The following is a 22481-nucleotide window of genomic DNA, read 5'->3' on the forward strand; positions in this document are numbered from 1 at the left end:
CTCCATAATCTCAAAAAGTTTTAAAAGCTTCAATTTTAAAAGTGATACATGGCAAAGAAATTGACACTGATATTGTACAAATATGTAAAACAAAAACACAAATATTTTCACCTCTCTAGATCATTAATAGCTACAGCCATTTGCTATTCTGGCCAAATTGCTGAAGACTGTGACTAATAAAATTACCACCAAGAAACAATCACATTTAGGCTTTGAACCTAAAGCCCATGGCTTTTGCTCTGTCTTCACTGCTGGTTGCTGTCTGAATTCACTTTCTGTATCTCAAGTTCTTCACTCATAAAAATAAATAAAAACACACATAAGAAGGTGATCACAATTTTCTGTCCTGCAGAAAATCAGATCACATCTGTCCTGCTCTTCCCTTTGAGTCACCTGGCATGGGAAGGCATTTAGTAAATACCAATAAATATCAATTTTGCATAGAAGTTCAAAGAATGGGCTTTAGAAGAGTCAGACAGTTCTGGATTGAAAACCAAATTCTACCAAGTGTGGCCTTGGACACACAAAACTTAACCTCCATGTGCCTGTTTCCACATTTGCAAAGTCGGGATCCTAATACCAACCTCATATGTTGCTAGTAGCATTAAGTGAGATACAGGTACATATAATGGAATATCACACAATGTCAAAGTAAGTGAATTACAGCCACACTCCGTGAGATGAATGAATCTTGGCATTATAATGTTAAGTGAAAAAGAAATCCTAAAAGATAATATACAGCATGATTACCTTTTAATAAAGTTAAAAGCAACTAAAATTAAAAATATTCCTTCCTACCAGAGGAAAGAAAGTAAATAAAGAACATGGGATTCAGGATCATGCTATCTTAGGTAAGGGTAGCAGGGGATGGAACAGGGCTGGGAAAAACATAAGATGAGCTATTATTACCATCAAGATCCTATCTGTTGTTTGGAATAGGAAATATTATTTATTATTTTTAAAATAATAATAACTATATTATTAGTTTGGGCTTCCCTGGTGGCTCAGATGGTAAAGTGTTGTTATTATCATTTACTATTTAGTTATTATTAATAACTATATTATTATTAACTATAATGTAATAATAACTTTTTTTAATAGCTAAATAAGTGAGAGTGAGGCATAAAAGTGGGGCATTAGTAGTATCACTAATGAATAGTGATACTGAAAACATAAAAATGCTCTAAAGAAAAATCATCTTTGAAGAAAAAAATTAAACAGCAAAAAGTATCTCTAGTACTTTTAAAAGAAAACTTCTATGATGATTTTCAGGCACTAAAGTACACATTGTAAATAATGAATTAGGTGTAGTGAATATACCCTAGTGGCCAGAAAGTATTAGTTAGCAAATGACTGGAACTCCTAGAAACTGTTTAATGATTTGGAAGCCAAGAGACGTATCTCTGTCTCTCTTAATCTCTTTTAAATTTGTTACTAGGATCTAGCTGAAAATGACATTGATGACAGTGTATAAACCTAAAGCATAAAGCTAACGTCATTTGGCAGCACCAGTGAAATCAATGCAGAACTGCTTATGCTTCCATTTATGATAATAGCGGATGTGGGAAAAACTGGCTTTCAGTTACCTATGTATGAGCCAAGTGGGTAGGTAGGCAGGTATACAAATAACTGTAATCACAAACTTCCTGTTACTGTTTCCAATTATTATGTAACATCTTTGGTCTTATAATATTAAGAAATACCTATCCTTTATGAATGCATCATTACAAAAAGTAGAAAGAATGATTTACACATGTGAGCTCATAACTGTGTGAGATACATATTACCAGCATACCATTTCATAGATGAAGAAACTGAGGCACCAGGGATCATACAAGAAATATGACCAAGGTCAGAAAACTAACTGGGGCCACTAACCAGTTCACTAAAGCTGCAATACAGGCATAACAGAAAGAAAATATGTTACACAACATCTAGCCTATTGATGACCAGGATGCTTTGCAAGGTACCTGTAAAGTTCAAATAACACAGAGGGAAATATCTGAAGACTTCATCTCCCCGAAATGGGGAGTTAGACTTAAACAAGCGGAGGTCAAATAACAAATCTTTCGGATATTAGATGTTACAGAGTGAAACCCATATGCCTTGGCAAGAGACTTTTAAGTTCAACTCAATGGCAGACAAGGAGTTCAAGTAAAAAGCAATGTGTAGGTGTGTGATACAGATGGCTTACTGAGAAATGCAGTGCCCTTACCCTAGGGGGGCCTCCTCTTGGGTTATGCAGGTGAGCAGGGGAGCCTGCCTGTCTGGCAAGGGAAGGTGAGCTACATGTGACTACATTCTCTGATATGTAGACTGCTCGAAGAGGGCAGGGCAGAAGGTATGAGATGAAGAAAACCTGGTCCTAGAAGGCTTTGAGAAGAACCACTTGCTTGGTATCAAGAAATTCTTCCTTCTTGATTTCCCCTTTTCTCCTCTTTCAAACCTCTCAAGCCAGCAAATTCAGGTTTGCAACCCAAAAGCCTTAGGCTGACACCAGCCAGAGCCCAAATAATCACTGAATTGATGGGAGGGCTCAAGTAGTACAGGCTAGTGTGGCCGGTAAGAGCCAGCATTTGAATTTTAAGCTGCTTTTGAATAGATATTGTGTAAACCATGGGAACAAACAAGGGGAACACTTCTTCGTGGACATACAGCAAACATGCACACGGCTGTGTTGCTAAGGTTGACATTTTTCTATGGAGGAAAATGCCTCTAATGTAGGAACCTCTTTTACTTTATTTCTTCCTTCTGTAAGTAACTAATTCTTTCATATGTAAAAATTATATTTCCTTTTGTGAGCATTAATACTCTTCAATTAAATTATGTTCTTTTATCATATCAATTTATAGAAGTATTTTTAGCCACATTATTTATAGAACATGTAGGTCTGCCTTTCAAAGTCCTTGGTTGTCTTGAGTGTCTGCTGGTCTGCTTTTAATTTATCAAAGCCCTCCTTCAATAGGCTCTGCACAAAACCCACAAGCAGCAGAGATTTCCCCTACACAATGTGTATTTGATATGCTTAATGTTCATCTTTATAAACACACAGACGCTGGCATATAAGAAATGTGGAGGGTGTCTATAAATTCAAGGAAACATTTAAGTGCACAGTGATACATAGATACATGGGTATAATACTTTATGTACTTGATAAATATTTCATCCCTACCATAAAGAAAGCTTTTTATCAACTTTGATTGTTTTTTTATTACCTTAAAGTATTGCAGTTGTTTCTCAGCATTCATTGTTCCTTCCTTTTCTTGTCTCAGACAGGAATTGAAGATGAAAAGCTCTGTATCTCTCAGCCACCCTTTCAGTTCTTTGATCCTGACCTCCAGCTGCCTTACCAGGCTTCCGCTTTCAGGAGAGAGCAGGTCACGTGTACTCGACCCACTGTGGCCCGCCATTGTGTCCTGGATCTTCTCTCCTAGGGTTTTCTAATGCAGCAGATTAAAAACAAAAACACCAACAGCAAAAAAAAAGAAAGAAAGAAAGAAAGAAAAAGAAAAAACATTGATTAGCATAGGTACCAAATATATATCACAGTTTGGCTGGTGACAAGAGCCCACCTGGAAGGTGTCTGCTGCACCTGCCCTGTTACGACTGACATTCAGTTCAGACGAGCTCATTGTTCCATTAAGAACTTGATTCTCAAGCCATGGGTGTTGTTCTGACTACCACTAGAGGCTTAAGAAGACCTCATTCACTGGTAATTTCCTCTAACAGAAAGGAGCTCTGACCCTACAGTTCACCATGGTCACTCATAAAAATTCATTTGAATTCTCATGACAGGAGTTTACAGTAAAAATTCTCTGCCTAAAATTTTCAGGAGATAGAAGTTTGAGTTTAATCAATATGTTAAAGAGGCCAAGAGAAGATTGCACAAAAGAGAATGAAATTTCTTTTTTTGTTGTTTTGTGAAGTACAATTCCCCAAACCTTATGATTCAGGGCTGTTAAGAAGGGGCAACCTCCTTGGCGCTCTTGTCGATTTTACCTGCCCTGGAAATCATTCAACCTTTCAATTCTTCCCACTTCGCATTTGTGGATGCTAGAATTTCTAAAATAAGTGTTAAAATGAGTCCCAATCCACTATGCTAGAACTCTGCTTAGATGAACCACTATGGCATGGAGTATGGTCAGAGGAGGCTTTTTTGCTTTGTTTTTTTTTTTTTTTTTGGTGAAAAACACTCTATTTGGAGCATCAGAAGGAGTTATTCTATAAGGATGAATTAAACCTACAAACATCAGCTTTAAAACACAAATAAAATGAAGTCAACCAACATTCATCTGCTGTGTAGTGTTCTGTAAATAGTATCTTTAGGAGATCGTAACAGAAAAATAGCCTTTCCTGGCAACACCCTTGTATTTTCATGGTGCAAATATTGATAATTTGAAGACCCTCAGTGGAATCCAGATTTAGCTATTGTTTTTATGCTGTAACAAAAGTAGCAGCAGGAGGTGAAGTCAATGCCCTTGGAGGGTAGGGTCACAAAAAAGAATTTATTGCCACTTTTTTGTTCTGGAACAGTTTGCAATCATAAATTCTTCATAAACAGAATACTTCAGAGAATGGTCCGTCTTCATAAATATACGACAGAGGACATCAATTTCATTTAATTCACAATTTGTGTCAGCACAGCAGATGCCAATGCCTGCCTTGATAGGGTTGTTTAATATGCAATTGAGACAGAGTAATATGCAGCACAGGGGACAAAATTTCACAGATTAAACTGTACGCACCACTGACATTTCATTCTAATGTATTTCCATTCCACACTGTTCACCTTAGATGAAAGTAATATTAAAAACCATATCCCTCTATTTTACCATTGTTAGAAGTTAAAATCCTTGTCTTTAAATTTTTTTTCATGCCAATTAAAATGTAATCATGCCAATTAAAGCAGTGTGCCGGGTGGTGGTAGTGTGGCACACGTTTTGTGAAAATCTTCCTTCCACCCTTCTCTCCCCAGAAATCATAGCAACATTCAGCATATTGCATTCGAATGATATTTTTGTCAAAATGGCAACCATTTTAAAGGTATCTGGCTCATAAAGGATAGCGAAAGACTCTGTTTTTTTTTTTTAATATTATCTTGATTTAAAGTTTTTGTTTAGGGAGCTATATATATGACATACTTCAAACAATTTTCCAAAAAGATTATTATTAATTATTTATCAAGTTAGAAACAGATATGTGAAAGTATAGCACAGACAAACTATCACTTTATCTACTGAGCAAATAAAGTTGCTGCTCTCATCTATTTAGTAAACAATCCTTAAAATGTCAGACACTAACCACATTTCTCCTGAATGAGATCAATGAATTCTATAGAATTTAGCAGGTTCAGATCTAAATCACCATATAATAAAATGAAAGCCATTAATAATAATTGAAAAGTGATATAACAATAGGTCAGAATAAAAACTTTTAATGTTTTAAGTTACTTTGTACAACTGTAGAGTGTGGTGAATTTAGATGAGAAAGCAAGGATTTATACTTGCAGTTTTTTAATCACCTAGATTAAGCATGGCATAAACTGAACATGGCATTCCTCCAAGTCATCAAGGTACATGGAGAGCTTTTTATTCAAAATATTTTTGGAGTATTATTCCCTTAAAAGTTAAAAAAAAAAAAGTCAGGAAAGGGAAGGCATGCAAAATCATGCTCCATAACTGACACCACCCATACTTAGCTATTAGAATTAATCATTTAAGTAATTGACAAATTTAGCTTACCCTTGATTTGAAGTGAAGGCAATTTAAGAGAGAAGTTGATGAAAAAATCGAGTCTAACCTCTCTCTCTCAGCTGTCTTCCAACAAAAGGACAGAACTGTCCCCTGCACAGTGCCATCCTGGTCTCTGGGTAACAGAATCTCTATATTGCCTTTTTGCCAGATTCTTGCATCTCAGTGCTTGGCTGAGACCCAGCCCATCATGGCGTGAAATGAATTACATGAAACTTTTTTTTTTTGGCCTTTGTTAAAAGTGAGCTGGAAATTGAGGCACAAAACAGAGGCTGGTTTAATTCTGCAATTCAGATTTGGGTCAAATTTGCATCTTTGTTTTGGTGGCTTTAGTGTGACTTGAAAGCTGTAGTGACAACTCCACTTTTCATCTGAAGGGTACAGTAAATAGTTAAACAGTGGATGTCTCTAACATGTACCTTTGGAATAAATTCTATTAACATTCATTCAAGCATGACAGTCAGTGTATATCAGATATACTGTATTACAGTTGACTTGTGCCTACCCATAATACATGGCATATTTTACTTACTTTTTTATGTATTAAAGAACCAAAATTATTAAAAATCTGAAAGGAGACAAGCTCAGAGTAAAAAAAAAAAAATCAACAGAAGAGGAAAAGCAGTGTTTTTCCCCCATAATAGCATGAATAGCTTGTTTGAAATGTAGGTAGTGAATTGAAAGAGAGAGATATTTGTGCCTCAAATTAGAAATCAGACAGATAGAGTACTTCACTACACAAAAAATGTACACATAACCTACAAACAGTAATAAAAATGCAAATACCCCAAGCAGTTCCCATTTTTCATTAATTGAATCCACTTTTTCAAGGAGATCATTTGGTAGTAAAACGCCACCTTTCTTCAAAGCTTCAACCTTACTAAGCAGCTCCGTCTTTTTCAGGTCTCTGATGGACATTTCCACACTGTATCGCTAAAACGGGAAGAGAAAAAAGATTTCATTAGGGAAAGAGGTATTCTTAGAAAATCTTTGAGCACAGAGTTAGTGCGGCTCACGGGTGTTAAAAGTTTTTGTCTCCAATAAAATTTATGGTGAGGCTAAACTAAGAACCTTGAGTAGTTGAGAAAAATTGATGAAAACGGTTATTATATATATATATTTTTTTTTTTTACACACACAAACATCCGAGGTATTCTATTTAGTTGAATAAGCTTTATGTCTTTCTAAAGTTTGTACATATTTGATCTTTATCTTGAAATATTCCAAATGAAAATACCTGGTCTGGGGGATTTAATATTACAATTAGTCTTGGTCAATATTTGCTCTGGAGTATTGCCCATCACTCATTTCTGCCCTCTAAAGGACCAGTCTCAGAGTGGTACAAATAAATTGATCTCTAAAAATTATGTAATTTCTTCCTTACCCTATAAGTCCTCTGAATTCTTAGTTAATTTTTTTTTTCATTTCTTTTTTACTTAAAAATTCTTGTGTGGGCTTGGAGAAGAGGTATATATAGAGAGAGGAAAAAAACACCTCTTTGAGAATGGTTACAAATCTATGCTTCCTTATTGATTACTATAAAATGTCCCCAAACATCACAATCAATTACAGAACTCTCATCCCCTGATATACATGGTTTTCTAACAAACTGCCAAGTGAGTGTCTCCTAAAAGATGTTTTGCAAGCGATAATGTAAGTGCTATTTAATGTGACAGTTACTATGGTGATTCTCTTCAAATAACTCTATCTTCATAGTTAGAAAGTCCTATATTATGGACAACTATAAATGACTGTGGATGTATTTTTTAAATGTGCACATAAAAACACTACTGAACAGAAAAAAAAACCTAGATTCCGTTTAAAGTATTAAACCTATTTTACCACTTTAGCACATTTCCAAATGTATACTGACAATCCCTAAACTTCTTTCTTCAAGGCATGAAAGTTAGGTTACCAAGGTCCATTGTCCTAACTGAGCTAAAACGAGCACCTTATCAGATCTAATAAGAAAAGCTTTTGTCTGGGCAAGGTAGGAAAACAGCAAGTTCAAAACATCCCCAAGCACTTGGGTGATTTTATTCACCTGAGAACAGGATATTTCAAAAGATCCCCAACTAAAATACAATTAGAAGCAGCTTAAAGGAAAAGAAGGTATAAAATCCTTGTTTCAGTTAATAGGCCCTCAGCATTTTCCTGCATATGTTTGCATACTTTTTGCTTCATATTTTAATCTTTCATTTACACTAAACATGCACATCATTTGTATTATGTAAACTTCTCCAAATGTTAGTCATTTGTGGATCACAGAACAAAATGTTTTAAATGAGGTGATTTAAAGCATTTCATAGTATTAATGAATGTTGATCAGGGAGTCAGAGTATCCAAAATTACATGAATATGCATAATGAAAAGAATCAAGGGTTGCTTTAGAGTTCTTTCAGAATTTGGCCTGTGAAACATGGGAGTTCTGAATTCATTTTCTAATGGCAGGCAATTACCATGACCACATTACTCCAACAGTTATAAAATACACGGTTTGCTTGAGTCCTCTGGACTCAACACTCAACAAGTGTTCTGTTTATTTATCAGAGCAATGATTGGAGGAAAGGGCAATCTGCTTTATGCAATCAGATTCCCAACTAAAGGTGATACTGCTGACAAAGGTTTACATAATTAATTTGGTAAGACTTCTTTGACATCATACTGGAGGAACGAGAATTTCAAGCAAGCAGAAGAATCCTATTCAAATCTTTTACTTATGCCACGTGCATTAATTGATAGAAGGAGTTCTCCACCTGTGCCACCTGGGAGCAGCCTCGACCAGTTATCACTTTCACTTGTAACACGCTCACCCTCTCTCTTTACCCCAACTTTGAACAGCAACTACACAGCAGATCTGTCATGAAAGGCAACAGCATAGATGTGTCCCACAAAAAACATAGTCTTGTAATAAGAAATATATAAAAAGCAATTAATGTACTTTTAGATATAATAAATTAATTTTCTCTGTGAAGTCTAGCACTGGTAGTCACTGCAATAGCTATTGTAAAAAGTTACTGCGTTTAAAAAAAACTTGTCTTCATGTACGCTCTCTTTGTCACCATGTAACCTACTGTATAAACAGACTGATGAGAGACAGAATTGATGGACAATGCCTTCAAACTATAAACGCTAAGAGAATCCAGCTAATTGTTAGGTAAGTATTGGTATGTGCATGAGAGGTAACAGAATGCCACATAATTTAAGGTGAAAATGTTTATTTTAATTTTTGAAGCACTCTGAAGGTTGAATCTGATATAATTTAAGACCTCAAGCTGTATATGTCATCATGCCAGAGGGTTATACTTTTGTTGATGTGAGTATGTTTTTGCTTTTCTCTCTCCAACATTCTCAGAAGCATTAGATAGGGACAATCAACTGCCAACTCTATCTAGTTCTTGGTCATTCTATCAAGTAGGGCTACTTTAGTCTGTGGTGAGAAAATAATTTAATCTTCATATTCATTCTGTCCACAGCAGTAAGTGAGCAGAGGCTGCCCCATTGTGTCCTGTAGTCTAGGGACGTTATGATACAGACTACTCTTCCAATAGTCAAAAATGAGATTAACAAAGTTAAAGTCAGATGGCTTTTCTTGAGTGCTAAGGTAAATAAGCATCCAGTATTTAATTTCCCCACAGCACCTGCTGTGGGCCTCTCTGTCTAGTCAAAAATAAAATATACTCTATTGAAAGGGCATATTTACATTATTAAGTGTATTTGCTTGGCCAATTCAATTTTGACTAATGAAGCCTCCTAATAGATCTGTGAATGACCTAAATTAAAGACACAGGCCACTCCTATTCTAAATGCCACTCTTGTGTGTGTATAGAGATATATAAAGAAAACTTTAAAACAGTTAAATATAACCACAAACACTAGCTTATTTTAAAAACTAAGAATTAAAGAAGTTTTTAGAAAATTCTTATTCAGTGCTTACTTTTTAAAAGCACAAATACTAAAATTGAATTATAAAATGAAGTCAGCCAAAACAGGATTTCTGAAGTAAATATAATTAGAAATGCATGAAGACTTGATTGAGACAACTTTTTTGACAGTTATGCTAAAGGCTTTTTTTCCCTCCTAAAACCTTTTTTTTCCCCCTTTTTTTTTTTTTTTTTTTGTTAAAAATCACACCGAAAATTCTGCCCAAATGGAGACTGGAACAATGGCTTGAAACAGTGTTAATTGTCACCATGGAAACCAGAAGAATAAGCCATTTTGAAACTGGTATAGAAGGCACACATTGAGCAACTCAAGCATTTTTCTGCCTCCCTCAATGTTAAAGAACAAGATGCCTTGTCACTGTGAGGTCAGAGAAAGAAAGCATCATGAAAGGGATGGCGATGCTCACTGTCTAGTAAATAAAAAAATAAAAAATAAACTACATACAGCTAATGCTACAAGACTCTACCCAGTGAATCTTTTTGAAATAGAAAGATCATCAAAAGATGGCCAGGACTGGGGGATGGATTCCACCTAAGCAAAACTTCAGGGCTATATTATGTGAACCTTGCCCTCAAAGCTCCCTGGGAATTCTGCTGTTGTAATAAAACTTCAGAAGAGGAAAGAAAAAAGGCAGCATGATGGAATTCAAAATAATGCTCTAAAAGCACACAGAGAGATTAAGACATCCATTGTAAGACTTTTGTATGGTGCTTCTGTTGGTTATGCTGAAAAGAGACCAGACATTGCTGAGCGGAGAGTGAAGTTTTGGCTATGAGAAACACAAGAATTAAACCAAAGAATTTTCTTGATTATTAGAATAGGGCTGTCAGATTCTGTGTCTCCAGGGTTTGCGTATTTACATCTTATGCCGTATTTTAACTAGGCTTCATGTGATTTTATATGAGGAAGAGTAAAAGCAAGGATAAAATGATCTAGTTATTAGAATAACAGTATGATTATCTTTCCTAGTGCAAAGAAATACCATAAATACCTGTATATCCAGCATATATGCGTTTTCCATAAGGACATGACAGACAAAGAAAATACACTGAGAAAAGAAAATATACTATAGTCTATCAACAAGAAAGCTTATGCTAGGAACACACCAAAACACCAAACCACTGGCAAAATTATGTGTGAAAATATGCACTTTTGCACAAAAGTGCAGGGATGTGTCCATCTATGACTCCCATATTGTGTTTTCGGGCTAGTGTTTGCCCTCCTCATGCGAGGCTTCATGGTGGCCCCTCAGCAAGTCCATGCCTAATGCCATTCAGTGGTGAACAAAGAGTCTTTTTATATGAAAGTCCAGGGTCCACAGCTCAGCTGTACATGCCGAGTGCAGGAATCCGCTAAAGACCAGTGTCCCTTGGCAGCAGTGCTTGCGCTGCCCCCTTTTTCGGAGCACCAGCATCCAGCATCTCAGGATGCATGCGATGTTTCACATGGAGCCACTATCACCAGCTCTTAGCAAAGATGTTCAAAACTTAAGAAGAGGGTTCAAGCCCAAGACAAATAATGGTCTTTATTTCTTGCAAACTCCTTGTATTTTCCATTAGCAATTTATGGCGAATAATTGCACAGAGAAATTATAAAGACTCCTACAATTGTCCTTGTAAATTAATAATAGGCTTTCTTGATTGGGATAAATCTGCTGCTGAGCCTTTGGAAAAATTAAAAAGTGCAATGTCATTTAAAATTGCCAGAACTCACACAGCAAATTACATCTGAGGTTAAGAATTGAGTTTTCCCCCCTCTTCTAGCTTATTCCATTTGCATGATCTGGAAATCACATTACATTGGCCATGTATTGTTAATTGGACATAGATTGCATTATCTTTAATATAAATCAAACTACAAATATTAAAATGAATTGCAAATTCCCTAATAGAAGATCATAAAACAATCTTTTTTAAAGTATCTCCCATTAATAATTTAATTCCAATTATATCACTCAGAAAACTTAAGTAGGAAACCTGGCAACTTATTTCTCCAATCATTCCTTTTACATAACAAATACCTAAGCTTTTTCTAATAAACACTTAGAGCAAAATTCCCTGTTAGAGAACAAAAATAAAACCACCATAACTGAAAACTTTTCAGTGCTGATTTTAAGTAAAATACTGCATAAGAATACCAAGTCTGTCTCTCTTGTCCCTTCCCTAAGGATGAGAGAAAAAAGTCTCCTACAAAAAAGATTTACTAAGTTTAACAACTACTGTAATCATACTCTCTGAAATTATAAAATTTATTATTCTTCTATTTATTTCTTAACAGGTTCTGTAGCCCCTTAGCTTTTTCTATAAATTTGATATCTTTCTGAAGCCTTTGCATGGCCTTTAATGAGTTTATATTAAATATTTAATACTGTTTAGGGCATATCCACTACTACCAAAAACAGTTATATTCCCAGCAGTCCCACTGTTTCAGGCAGAGGACTTGATTGATCCTCCTAGCCTGAATTGAGTAGAATGAAAAGAAGCAGTTGGAAAATAGCTGCAATCATTTAATGCAGATGACCTCTGACAGCCTCGCAGCTCTTCTATCTGAACAGAAATTTGCATGGGGTCTCTGTGCAGAGGAACAATGTAACCTAAATGGTAGACAATCTTTATTCTAATGAAGTGGGTGTCAAGGTCAATGTAAAACTGCAATGATAAATGGCGCACCACTAGGCAAGAGAAGTTGCATGGGCATTGTAGTGCTTTCACATTAATTGAAGACTGAAATGCACTGCGTGAAAAGCACAAGCCTCTCTTTTCACCATAATGTGTTAATGCCCCAATGCCAAAATGATTTCTTCAAGATGTTTGCCTGCTGACATGTATCTTATTGCAAAAACAATGTAAATATGAAATTATGGCACAAAAAGGACATTTTTAGAATTTAGCTTTTTCCCTGATTATAACTATAAAATTCTAAATATTAATAAAACGTCCCCAAACAACATCCTGACACCTAATGTAATTCCTTTGATCCCCCTTCCTTTTCTTTTTCTCTTTAGACCTGTCTTTAATTAGCTTCAACCAGCAACCTTTTATGGTTCAACCAGAACCTGTCGATGGGTACTTTCATACTGAGCTAAGTTTAAAACAGGACTTAGGAGAGGAGAATCATTCAAATACATATTTTTCCCCTCTCACTTCTAAGTTTTCTGCTTGGTCTGCAGTTAATATCTTCAGGTGGTGTTTGTCCTGAATAAAATTGTAAGAAAAGCCTGTAGTTTGCAAAAGAAAATAACTATTTTCTAGTGTGAGAACTGGAGAACTATAATCTGGTTGTTGGACATTGCCAAAATGACGACACAGCAATGATTACACCATTTCTTCAGTTGATCTAGCAATTTTGTGGCAGTCAATATTTTTCTTCATATGAAAATAAGGACAGTAGGCTGCTTTTAAGAAATCCTGATCTATTTAAGCCTGTGAAGGGGACATTGTTTGCTAATACACTCATTAGCAACCAAGCATTTTCAGTTCATCAATTAAACAGGAAATGGAGTTGCACCATTAGTCACAATTTGCTAAAATACTGATAAGAGCATATTGCTAACCATTTGAGAAACATTTCCAGGCTCAACCCGTAATTTGTTATAAACTGGATGCATTTTTATGGTTGACAGTTTTTTCTGATTCTGGTAGACCCTGTGAAATGTCAGCCACATTTCACAATGCTACGCTTCCTGCTGCAAATAGATCTTAATAATGAAATTATAGTTATACTAGTCAGGAATGGTCTGTAGGTCTTTCGGTCTGCCGTCTTGGTGAGTAGAAGGCTTCTGGTCTGATTTACTATAAAATAAATGATATTGCTAGTTTGTAAGTCTGATGTAAAAACGAACTGTCTCAAATAGAAATCAACATTCCTGAAACGGTAATTCAGGGGAAAAAAAATCTCAACATGAAGGAGGATAGTGAAAAAGGAAAAAAGTTACTGATGAAACTGTTTAAAAAACTGTACAGCTTCATCTGTGTGTGATTTGTCAGGTCTGAAGCTTTGACGTGCCCAAGGGGCAGACCCCAGCGGGGAGTAGGCTGCTGAGCTAAATAGCTGTGAAAGAAGTCTTAATGTAGGATGGAATTCAAACTAACCTTGACTTGACCTCAGGAAAAATATGCAAAAAGTAAAATGAATGCACTCTGCAAGATACATCCTAATTTTGTGGTGGAGCTGGTTAGTTTTTACAAACATAACTGAGACTTTAAAAGAAAAATAGAGAGCTAGTAAAAGGGGAAAACTTTGGAATTCGGGCAAAAAAAAAAAAAAGATGTAAGCAGGCATGATGTGCTACGGTGAAGGCATGTGAACCATTTGGAAAGAATCCAAATAAAAACCCACACTGAACAATATTGTTGTCAGCCTGTCTATTCAGGAAAATTGTTTTTTTTAGGTTGAATATAAATGACACAAAGCCAAGATTACATCATTGCATTACAAAGTCTGTTGTGGCTTTTAGCTGAACAAGCCCCATGGATCTATTGGTTTAGGACAGTAATTCAGTAAGGAGGTTTTAATGTGTTATTTTTCCCCCCGTGTCAGTAAAAAAATAGAAGAATTTAAGAAAGAAATATCATAAGTGCTCTCTAGTCTCTTCCTTGTTTTTAATCTGTATTTGATAAGCCAAACTCAAATATTAGTTGATGCACTGAGTCTTGATTTGACTTTATTATAAATTTTGCCTGTTTCGAAATGTTCGGCTTAAGGAGGAAGGCACTTTTTCTTGCTCCTCAGCTAAGAACTGGCTAACTCATTGGATATATGGAAATTTTAATTGAGTGTCAACTTGTGTAGAAATTCAATCCTATTACCTTCTCAATGTAATTTTGTAGCAATACCAGTTATTTACTACACTACTAACCAGATTTTAAACATAATTAAATTGCTAAGAACATACACCCCCAATCTAATGTTAAATCCCTACAGCAAGGATGTGAATTCCTAGATCAAGTATATACGCTTCTATTAGATTTTTATAAGCATAAAGTGAGCAGGAGGATGCAATCATTTAGAGGTACAGAAGTACGAGGAATTTTGCTAAGAAGAACCTGTTGAATGTTTATTTGTAAAGATCACTGCTTAATGGATATGTCATACCATGGGGTCATTTTTTGGTTAGTTTTATTCAATATTTTTATGAGTGAACATATATATATAATAACATTTGTAAATGGCATGTTGATTAGATTGCCAGATTATACTAATCTCATTGGTCTATAAAGAATAATAAATATTTTAGCTCTGATGTCATAAACTCAAGCACCTATAGGTAGTAGTAAACTGGCTTCCTGGTGGAATGATGTCCCTGGTGTAAATACTCCCATCATGGTAGATTCCAAGCTACCAATGGTTGCTACTGCTGGCAAGATTCCTTAATATTTAACAACCAGCTCTCACAAGTCAGAACTAACCAGATCCAGCACCCCTGGCTCTAATGTAAAGGATGTGAGTATAGATAAGTCATCTTCTATCTTTCATACTCTAACTATTGCTAGGGTCACAGAAAAGAACTATTTTCTCTACTAAAACAAAATGCATAAATGTGACAATTACTAACATTCGGTTCCAGTCAAGGGGAAACAAGAGGAAGTGGTGTGGATTTTATGGAGGATAGAAGAGCACAAGTTTCTCTACTCAGCTCTGACGACTGTTCCTGTGTGAGATATGGCTTCAATATGGCTTCTGTATGGTCAGGTACTCATCTGAAGAGAAGACAGAATATGTAGTTTTATATGAAAATTATCATTTTTATATGCTGAATTAAACTTTTTAACACTGTCCAGGCCAATCTATGTCTCTAGTTGGATCTGAATTTTCAAGCAAGTACTTCTAAATGACACTTACTCCTTGGAAGGAAAGTTACGACCAACCTAGATAGCATATTAAAAAGCAGAGACATTACTCTGCCAACAAAGGTCTGTCTAGTCAAGGCTATGGTTTTTCCAGTGGTCATGTATGGATATGAGAGTTGGACTGTGAAGAAAGCTGAGCGCTAAAAAATTGATGCTTTTGAACTGTGGTGTTGAAGAAGACTCTTGAGAGTCCCTTGGACTGCAAGGAGATCCAACCAGTCCATCCTAAAGGAGATCAGTCTTGGGTGTTCATTGGAAGGACCGATGCTAAAGCTGAAACTCCAATACTTTGGCCACCTCATGCGAAGGGTTGACTCACTGGAAAAGACCCTGATATTGGGAGGGATTGGGGGCAGGAGGAGAAGGGGACGACAGAGGATGAGCTGGCTGGATGGCATCACCCACTCGATGGACATTAATTTGAGTGAACTCCGGGAGTTGGTGATGGACAGGGAGGCCTGGCATGCTGCAATTCATGGGGTTGCAAACAGTCGGACACAACTGAGCAACTGAACTGAACTGAACTGAACTGAACTTCTAAATGTCTCTTTTAGATAAGATATCTGAATTTGCAAGCAAGTACTTCTAAACATCTCTTTTAGATGAGATATTAGACCCAAAGGGAACATAACATGCTGGCATTGTAGATGAAATCTAAGAAGGAGATAGGACAAGTATTAAGTCAGACAGAATTAGTGAATAACCATCCCTTCCTCCCACCAAAAAAATAAAAATATAGAAACTGCATAAAGAATGGAGGTGACTAGGCTTCAATTGTCCTTAGGTTCAAGGAGTCAACAGATAGTGGAAGGAATGTAAAAAGAATGAAATATGATTTGAGGCTGGATTGAGACAAACACAGGGTCAAAAAAAAGAAAAAAAATGGCAACAGATAGTTCAGTTTAACTCTGGTTTAACTAGGCCCAGACCTGCAGTCCTTGTTCTCACTGGGCTTCATGTTCCAAGAGGGACCTAAGCAATGTATTAAATATTTAAAGAAGAGCACTTAAGGAAGTTCCGGAAAAGAAGCAACACTCCTCCAGGGAGCAAGCTGTTGAAGAAGCTGGAGATATTCAGCCGAGAGATAAATAAGAGTTGAAGATGACAGAAGAAAGGGAAGAACATGTTAGCAAGTGTGGAATAGTAAGAGTACTAAACAGAAAACTAGTTTCACCTGACCTCAGAGGTCAGGCCTGGAATCAAAGACTGAAGCGCAAGAAGAAATAAAGCTTGGGCAACAGTGAGTTCTCACTCACCAGAATTATTCAAGCAGAGACCAGAAGTCTACCTGGTTGGGCTATTTTATTGGATAATGAAGCATTGGTTGAGGATTGGCCTAGAAGATAGTCTAGAATTCCTCTCTATATTAGAAAGTTGAGCTTTGGGGGCCCATATTCACCAGATAAGCCATAACAATCACAGTATTATGTGTAGAAGAAGTGCCAAGACTGAAAAACACGATTAAAGAGCAAGCTGTCACTTGCTGGAAAGAGACTCAGATATAAGATCCTCATGCAGAGAAACCCAGGAGAACAGTGGGGCAAAGATACAACTACATAAAACATAAGCTGTATAATCTAAGTTCAAATATAGAGAACAAAAAGAAAAGGCAACGTTGGCTGAAAAATTCTCAAATCATCTTCCTACTTTAGAGGCATATTTGGTGAATTCCTCAATTTAAGGAAACCTTTTGGATCCCTTTTTTTAACTAAATATTTTATAGGAAAATTGAGTTTATAGGAAACTTCTACTATCCAATTTATGCAGTTAGGTCTGTATTTCAACAAGTCCTTCCTGTAGATTTTTTTTTAAAAACACAAACTTCACAAATGCCACTCTTGAAAATTTCCTTCCATTGATATATATCAGAACTTTCTCTAACAGATATCTAAGAAAAGTGTTACATACAACCCATGCTGCCAGCGGCATGGGCATAATGGCAATTTCTCCTCCATGCTATGAAACTTCATGGTTGTGCTGTATTATGTCAAAAATCTGCACATCTCAATGGGTTTTCTGTGCATTCCAATGCACTTCAGTGACGATGTGGATCATTGCCATAATACATCATGACTGTTCTAATTACGGTTTCATTATGATATACCCTATCAGGGCTGTCGTAATGTCATGTCAGCACATAGTAAGAATAGTTATGCAATTATGTAATATCTGTTAGAGTATGCAGTGTACAAAGAGCAGCAATTAATGTAATGAAACTCAGTTTTCTCCTTTAAAAAAGTTTCCAATTTAAAAGTACTTCCTTTGTTTCCCATCTCCCAACCTAAACAAACGCCTTCAGATACATCTGTTTTTGTTTAATTGGATACTGCTATATAGTTTAATGGACTTGTTTTTTAATAAAGCAAAATAAGAAGAGGAAAGTCCTTGACTTCAAGCTGTTCTCTGTATATCACAAAAGAGTATGATTCACCTAATATACACGACAAGAAGTCCAGTAAAAATTTAGGCACTGAGGCTTAATATTATGCAAACTTCAATGTCACATTCTTCTATTTCTCTTCAACTTTTGTGTGGACATAGAATTTTTTGCCTTAGCTCCTAAACCTCAACTGACCAGCTCTGTCTTAAAAAACAAACTATGATAATGAAATGAGATAAAATATTAACATCCATATTTACCTCTCTAAATTATGACCATATATTCACTTGCCTTTAGTTTAGAAGCCAAAATACACCCAAATATATAAAAAAATAGAAATCTTGTCATTTGTCTTATAAATTTGAAGAATAAACTCTCAAAGCACAAGAGCATGCCTTTTTTGGTCAACCATGGAGTACCTTGAATATATGAGGCCTTCAGAAAGCCCTGAGTCAATGAATAGTTTTTCAAACTAAGTGATACATGAACTGCTTTTTGTTGTTTTAATATACAATCATGGGAGAATTTATATATCAAAGCTATGCCATATCTTTATAGCTGAATTACAGGCCTGTTCAATGCATTCATAATAGAAATGCTGACGAAGCCTAAACCATGGATGCGTACGGTTGTGCAGCAGCAGTCATTTCAAATATAGATATATTTTTAGCATTAGGAGCAACCAAGTTTGTTTAAATATGGACTTTTTTTTTTTACAATTGCAAGTAATGTTAATAGCACACTGTAAATGTTAAGGCTAAGTGTGCAATGTCAAAATAGATTGAATCTCTCTGAAAATTGGAAATTCAGGCTTTTCAAACGTAATCCAGATGTTTGGCTTTTATTCAGATTTCAAGAAAGAGGGAACTAATATGATATAAAATTCATACATGCATATTTCATTAGTGCCTTTTGTATCGCTGAATTAAACATTCTGAAACGTGCTTTTCCCAAATCACATAGAGTCTTAAACCAAAGCGGTTGCCAAGATGTTGCTCACCTCAAAAATAATGCCAAATTAATTTCATAAGGAAGATACTATATATTTCTTATGTTAACTCTGCAGATAATGTTTCTCCAAAGAGAATATCTTGCTTTCTCTTTGAAGATGATAAGAAAAATGAGAAGTGGAACACTGTAGCCATCATAGTGTATGTATCAAAAAGATATTACTGCCAAATATGGTGACTTTGGAAATCTGGGAAAATCAATGGCCTAAAGGAAGGCTGAAAACGCTGTCCCCCATGTTGTCATCATCAAAAGCAATCTTTTCAAGTTTAGTGCAAACAGGCATTCCCTGGGACAGCACTGAGAAGCATGTACAGAATTCACCATGCAGGTGTCAAGACAGAGCCAATCAAAGCATTTCCAGGGTTGTCTGTGCCAACGGAAGTGCCACCCTAACTTTATGCATTCACATCATAACTTTTCTTTGGTAGAGTGTTTTTAATTTTTCAAAGGGTTTCAACATCTATAATTGTAATAGCCCCTTAATGCCATGGGATTTTTCTTGGTGACTGCCTGAAAGCGTGTATAATAAAATATTTGATCTCTTAGGCCAGTTTTTGAGAGTACTCTAGGTGTCTTCACATCAGATGAAGATGAATGTTGCATCAGAATTAGAATAAAAGCTCCTGCAATGGAATATATAAAGTCAGGGACCATGTTTTGTTGACCCTTCATCTACTATAACTCTTAGCATTATGGCATAGATATAGAAGATAGTTGGAAAATATTTATACATTTGAGTTTGTCCTACCTGATCAGGTGAGCCTGTATCAAGCTGTCGAAATATATGCCAGATATAAGTATACAGTACAGAATAATGAGGAGCACGTGATTGCCTTATTTCTCTTTGAACTTTATGCTCAATAAAAAACAAACAAACAAACTTCTTTGGTTAAAGCCTCCTATACAGAAATATTCTCAAATTTTAGAGAAAACGAAGTTAACTGTTTCCCATGGCCAGGAATGGTTAATGCAAGAAAAGCTTCTATAAAATGTATCAAAGAAAAGAGGAAGGTGACAGCAGCTCTTTAAATATTTAAGGACACCTTTTATGAGTTCAGTGTTTTCTCACAGCAATAATATTTGATCAGAATGCGAGAGGCTGGGTCCAATTTCTAGTTCCAACACTAGTGTGCAACAGAATTAAAAACCTTCCTGTTCTAACCCCTTTTTTGTTTCTTTGGGACATATGTTCATATTTACCACAGAGAGTTTTTAAGAAAATAAACTTTAAAGATTTTAGGCTTTAAGCTTGAAGTGCCATGTCTTGCTTCAGCCTCAAAAATCTTGACTGTCATTTCGATGGATTGTTCTCTTTTTTTTTGTTCTCCTACGGCAAGCCCAAGGGGAAAGTTAGTCACATCACTTCTGTCTTACGGATTAAAAATTGATACGTAGAAGTTAAGTGACATGCCCAAGGTCAGTAAGATCATGCTAAAACCCAGAAACAGAATTTTCAGAAAGAAAATTTTCATCTTCGTTTGCTAGGCCATTCCGTTATCCTTGAAAATGCATCTTTAGATATCAGTACAGAAGTCTGAGGAAACTGGTGGGCCCTGGGTATTACATTACAGTATAATATAAATAAAGTCAAGAATGCCATTCAAAGTGAGTTTAGAGTAGTCAAAACACAGTTAACAACTCCACTCTTATGGCTTCCACAGCCAGATTTATTTTGGTATAGGCTCATCTTCCGAACCTTCATGCATCTTTAAGAGCATGAGGTTGAGGCTAAAAGGGCAGAGAGTTTTCACCATTAGTCATATCTGTGATCCAGAAGTTCTCAGGCACAGGTAAAAATTCATTAGTGTAAACTAAGACTATAAGCTTCCCTCATAGCTCAGTTGGTAAAGAATCTGCCTGCAATGCAGGAGACCAAGGTTTGATTCCTGGGTTGGGAAGATCCCCTGGAGAAGGAAATGGCAACCCACTCCAGCATTCTTGCTGGAGCATCCCATGGACAGAGGAGCCTGACAGACTACAGTCCAGGGGGTCACAAGAGTTGGACATGACTTAGCAACATTAGGACTAATGTCCTAAGCAATATCTTAGGACAAGACTACAAAGAACAGACTTTGGTCGTGACAACTGTTTTTAAGCATTTTTTCCAGTTATGTAAGGGACCCTACCATGAGCCTTCAAATAAGTTCACTAGAATAGCTGTATCAAAGAGAAACACACAGTGTGTGAGTGTATGTATGTTTTCAATCACATAAGTGATAAAAGTCAGGAAGAGGATGGAGAGAAGATCTAGAGACCAAAATGAAGGAAATGCGTAGATGGATGGAAAGAAAGTAATGAGTAAGTAGGGAAGATTACAAAGGTTTAAACAGATGGGGGAAACAATAACTAGTTTACAGAGAATAAACCATAAAAACTATGTAAAATAAAAGTATTGCAGAAGAGGAAGGAAATCACTGCTAGAGAAAAGATCTTCAGTAAATGACTTCCTGGAAATAATCAGATGAAAGAATATGATATTGATGGCTTAAAAAACTGTGTAAGGGCTGCAAAAATTCACTAAGAGAAGAAGAGAACAAGAAGAGGCAAGAGTACCAGGATGTGGCCATTTAGTACAGCTTACAGCCACAAAAAAAGGATTTAACTTTTCAAGATTAAATGGTAGTTACTAAAATTTGTGATTTTGAGGATTCTCCTGAAGCACCATTGAAAGGGAGCCCCTTCACTGGGCACCATCTTCCCTGAGACTCTTACTTCTCTCTTTGCTATACTGGTGGCTTGTTACCTGGTTCAAGAGATGCCATTTCATATTTCCATGTAAAATCTCTGCTGTTTAAAAACAGGGACAATAATATACTCACCACTCATCCACCACAAAGATATTTTAAGTAAGTGGGTCATGTTTTTACAAAATTTCAAATCTCTGTGGAAAATGCATCCTTTTTTTTTTAAGAAGTCTCTATTTCTAACATATGTGACTTTTGTAATGAGATTTTTTTGGTCTGTTTCCCATTTGTAAGTCAGAATGCAAATTCCTCATTCATTTTTATTATGTCTTAGAAATAAGGTATTGTAACTACTGTCAATATTAGAGAGTAAAACAAGTCACATCGGAGGGCAGTAATTGAAAAGGCACACACTCTCTCTCTTTATATATATGTATATATGTATAAAGATAGTTCCCATCTTTTAGAAAATATGTCAACAAAGTGTTATTTACTATTTTCCTCTACCCTTAATGAAAGGAGGAGGGAATATCGTTAATATTACCCAGTAACACTGCTTCTCAAAATCTACACACTTGTAACCATTTTATTACTGAGTTCTATAAACATGGAAACTGAAAAGGACCCATACCAAACATTTTAATTTGTGAACCAACGAGTTTCAAAGAGTTAGGCCACAAAAAAAATAAAATAAAATAAAAAAGAGAGAGAGAGAAAATACATGCCTGGAATCAGATTGCCCATATTTAAACTTTGTTTGCATTGCTTACTAGTTGTTCAATTCTCTATGCCTTAGTTACTCATTGGGGGATAATGTTAATACTTTTTTCATAAGGTTCTCTGAGGATTGAATGTGCTAATA

General features: G+C 35.9%; 1 protein-coding gene across 3 annotated transcripts in view; it reads right to left on the reverse strand.

Annotated features, from left to right (window-relative positions):
- AKAP6 (A-kinase anchoring protein 6) overlaps nt 1–22481 on the reverse strand; it is a 486105-nt gene that overhangs the window by 76401 nt on the left and 387223 nt on the right. For all 3 annotated transcript variants that reach the window (XM_043489943.1, XM_043489944.1, XM_043489945.1), the window contains exons 10-11: nt 6537–6683; nt 3216–3440 (exon numbers count right to left, since the gene is read on the reverse strand). In XM_043489943.1, coding sequence (XP_043345878.1) covers nt 3216–3440; nt 6537–6683 — 372 coding nt within the window. The remainder of the gene's footprint in view (nt 1–3215; nt 3441–6536; nt 6684–22481) is intronic.

This window comes from Cervus canadensis, chromosome 17, assembly GCF_019320065.1.
Source record: "Cervus canadensis isolate Bull #8, Minnesota chromosome 17, ASM1932006v1, whole genome shotgun sequence".
NCBI classification, from domain to species: Eukaryota; Metazoa; Chordata; class Mammalia; order Artiodactyla; family Cervidae; genus Cervus; species Cervus canadensis.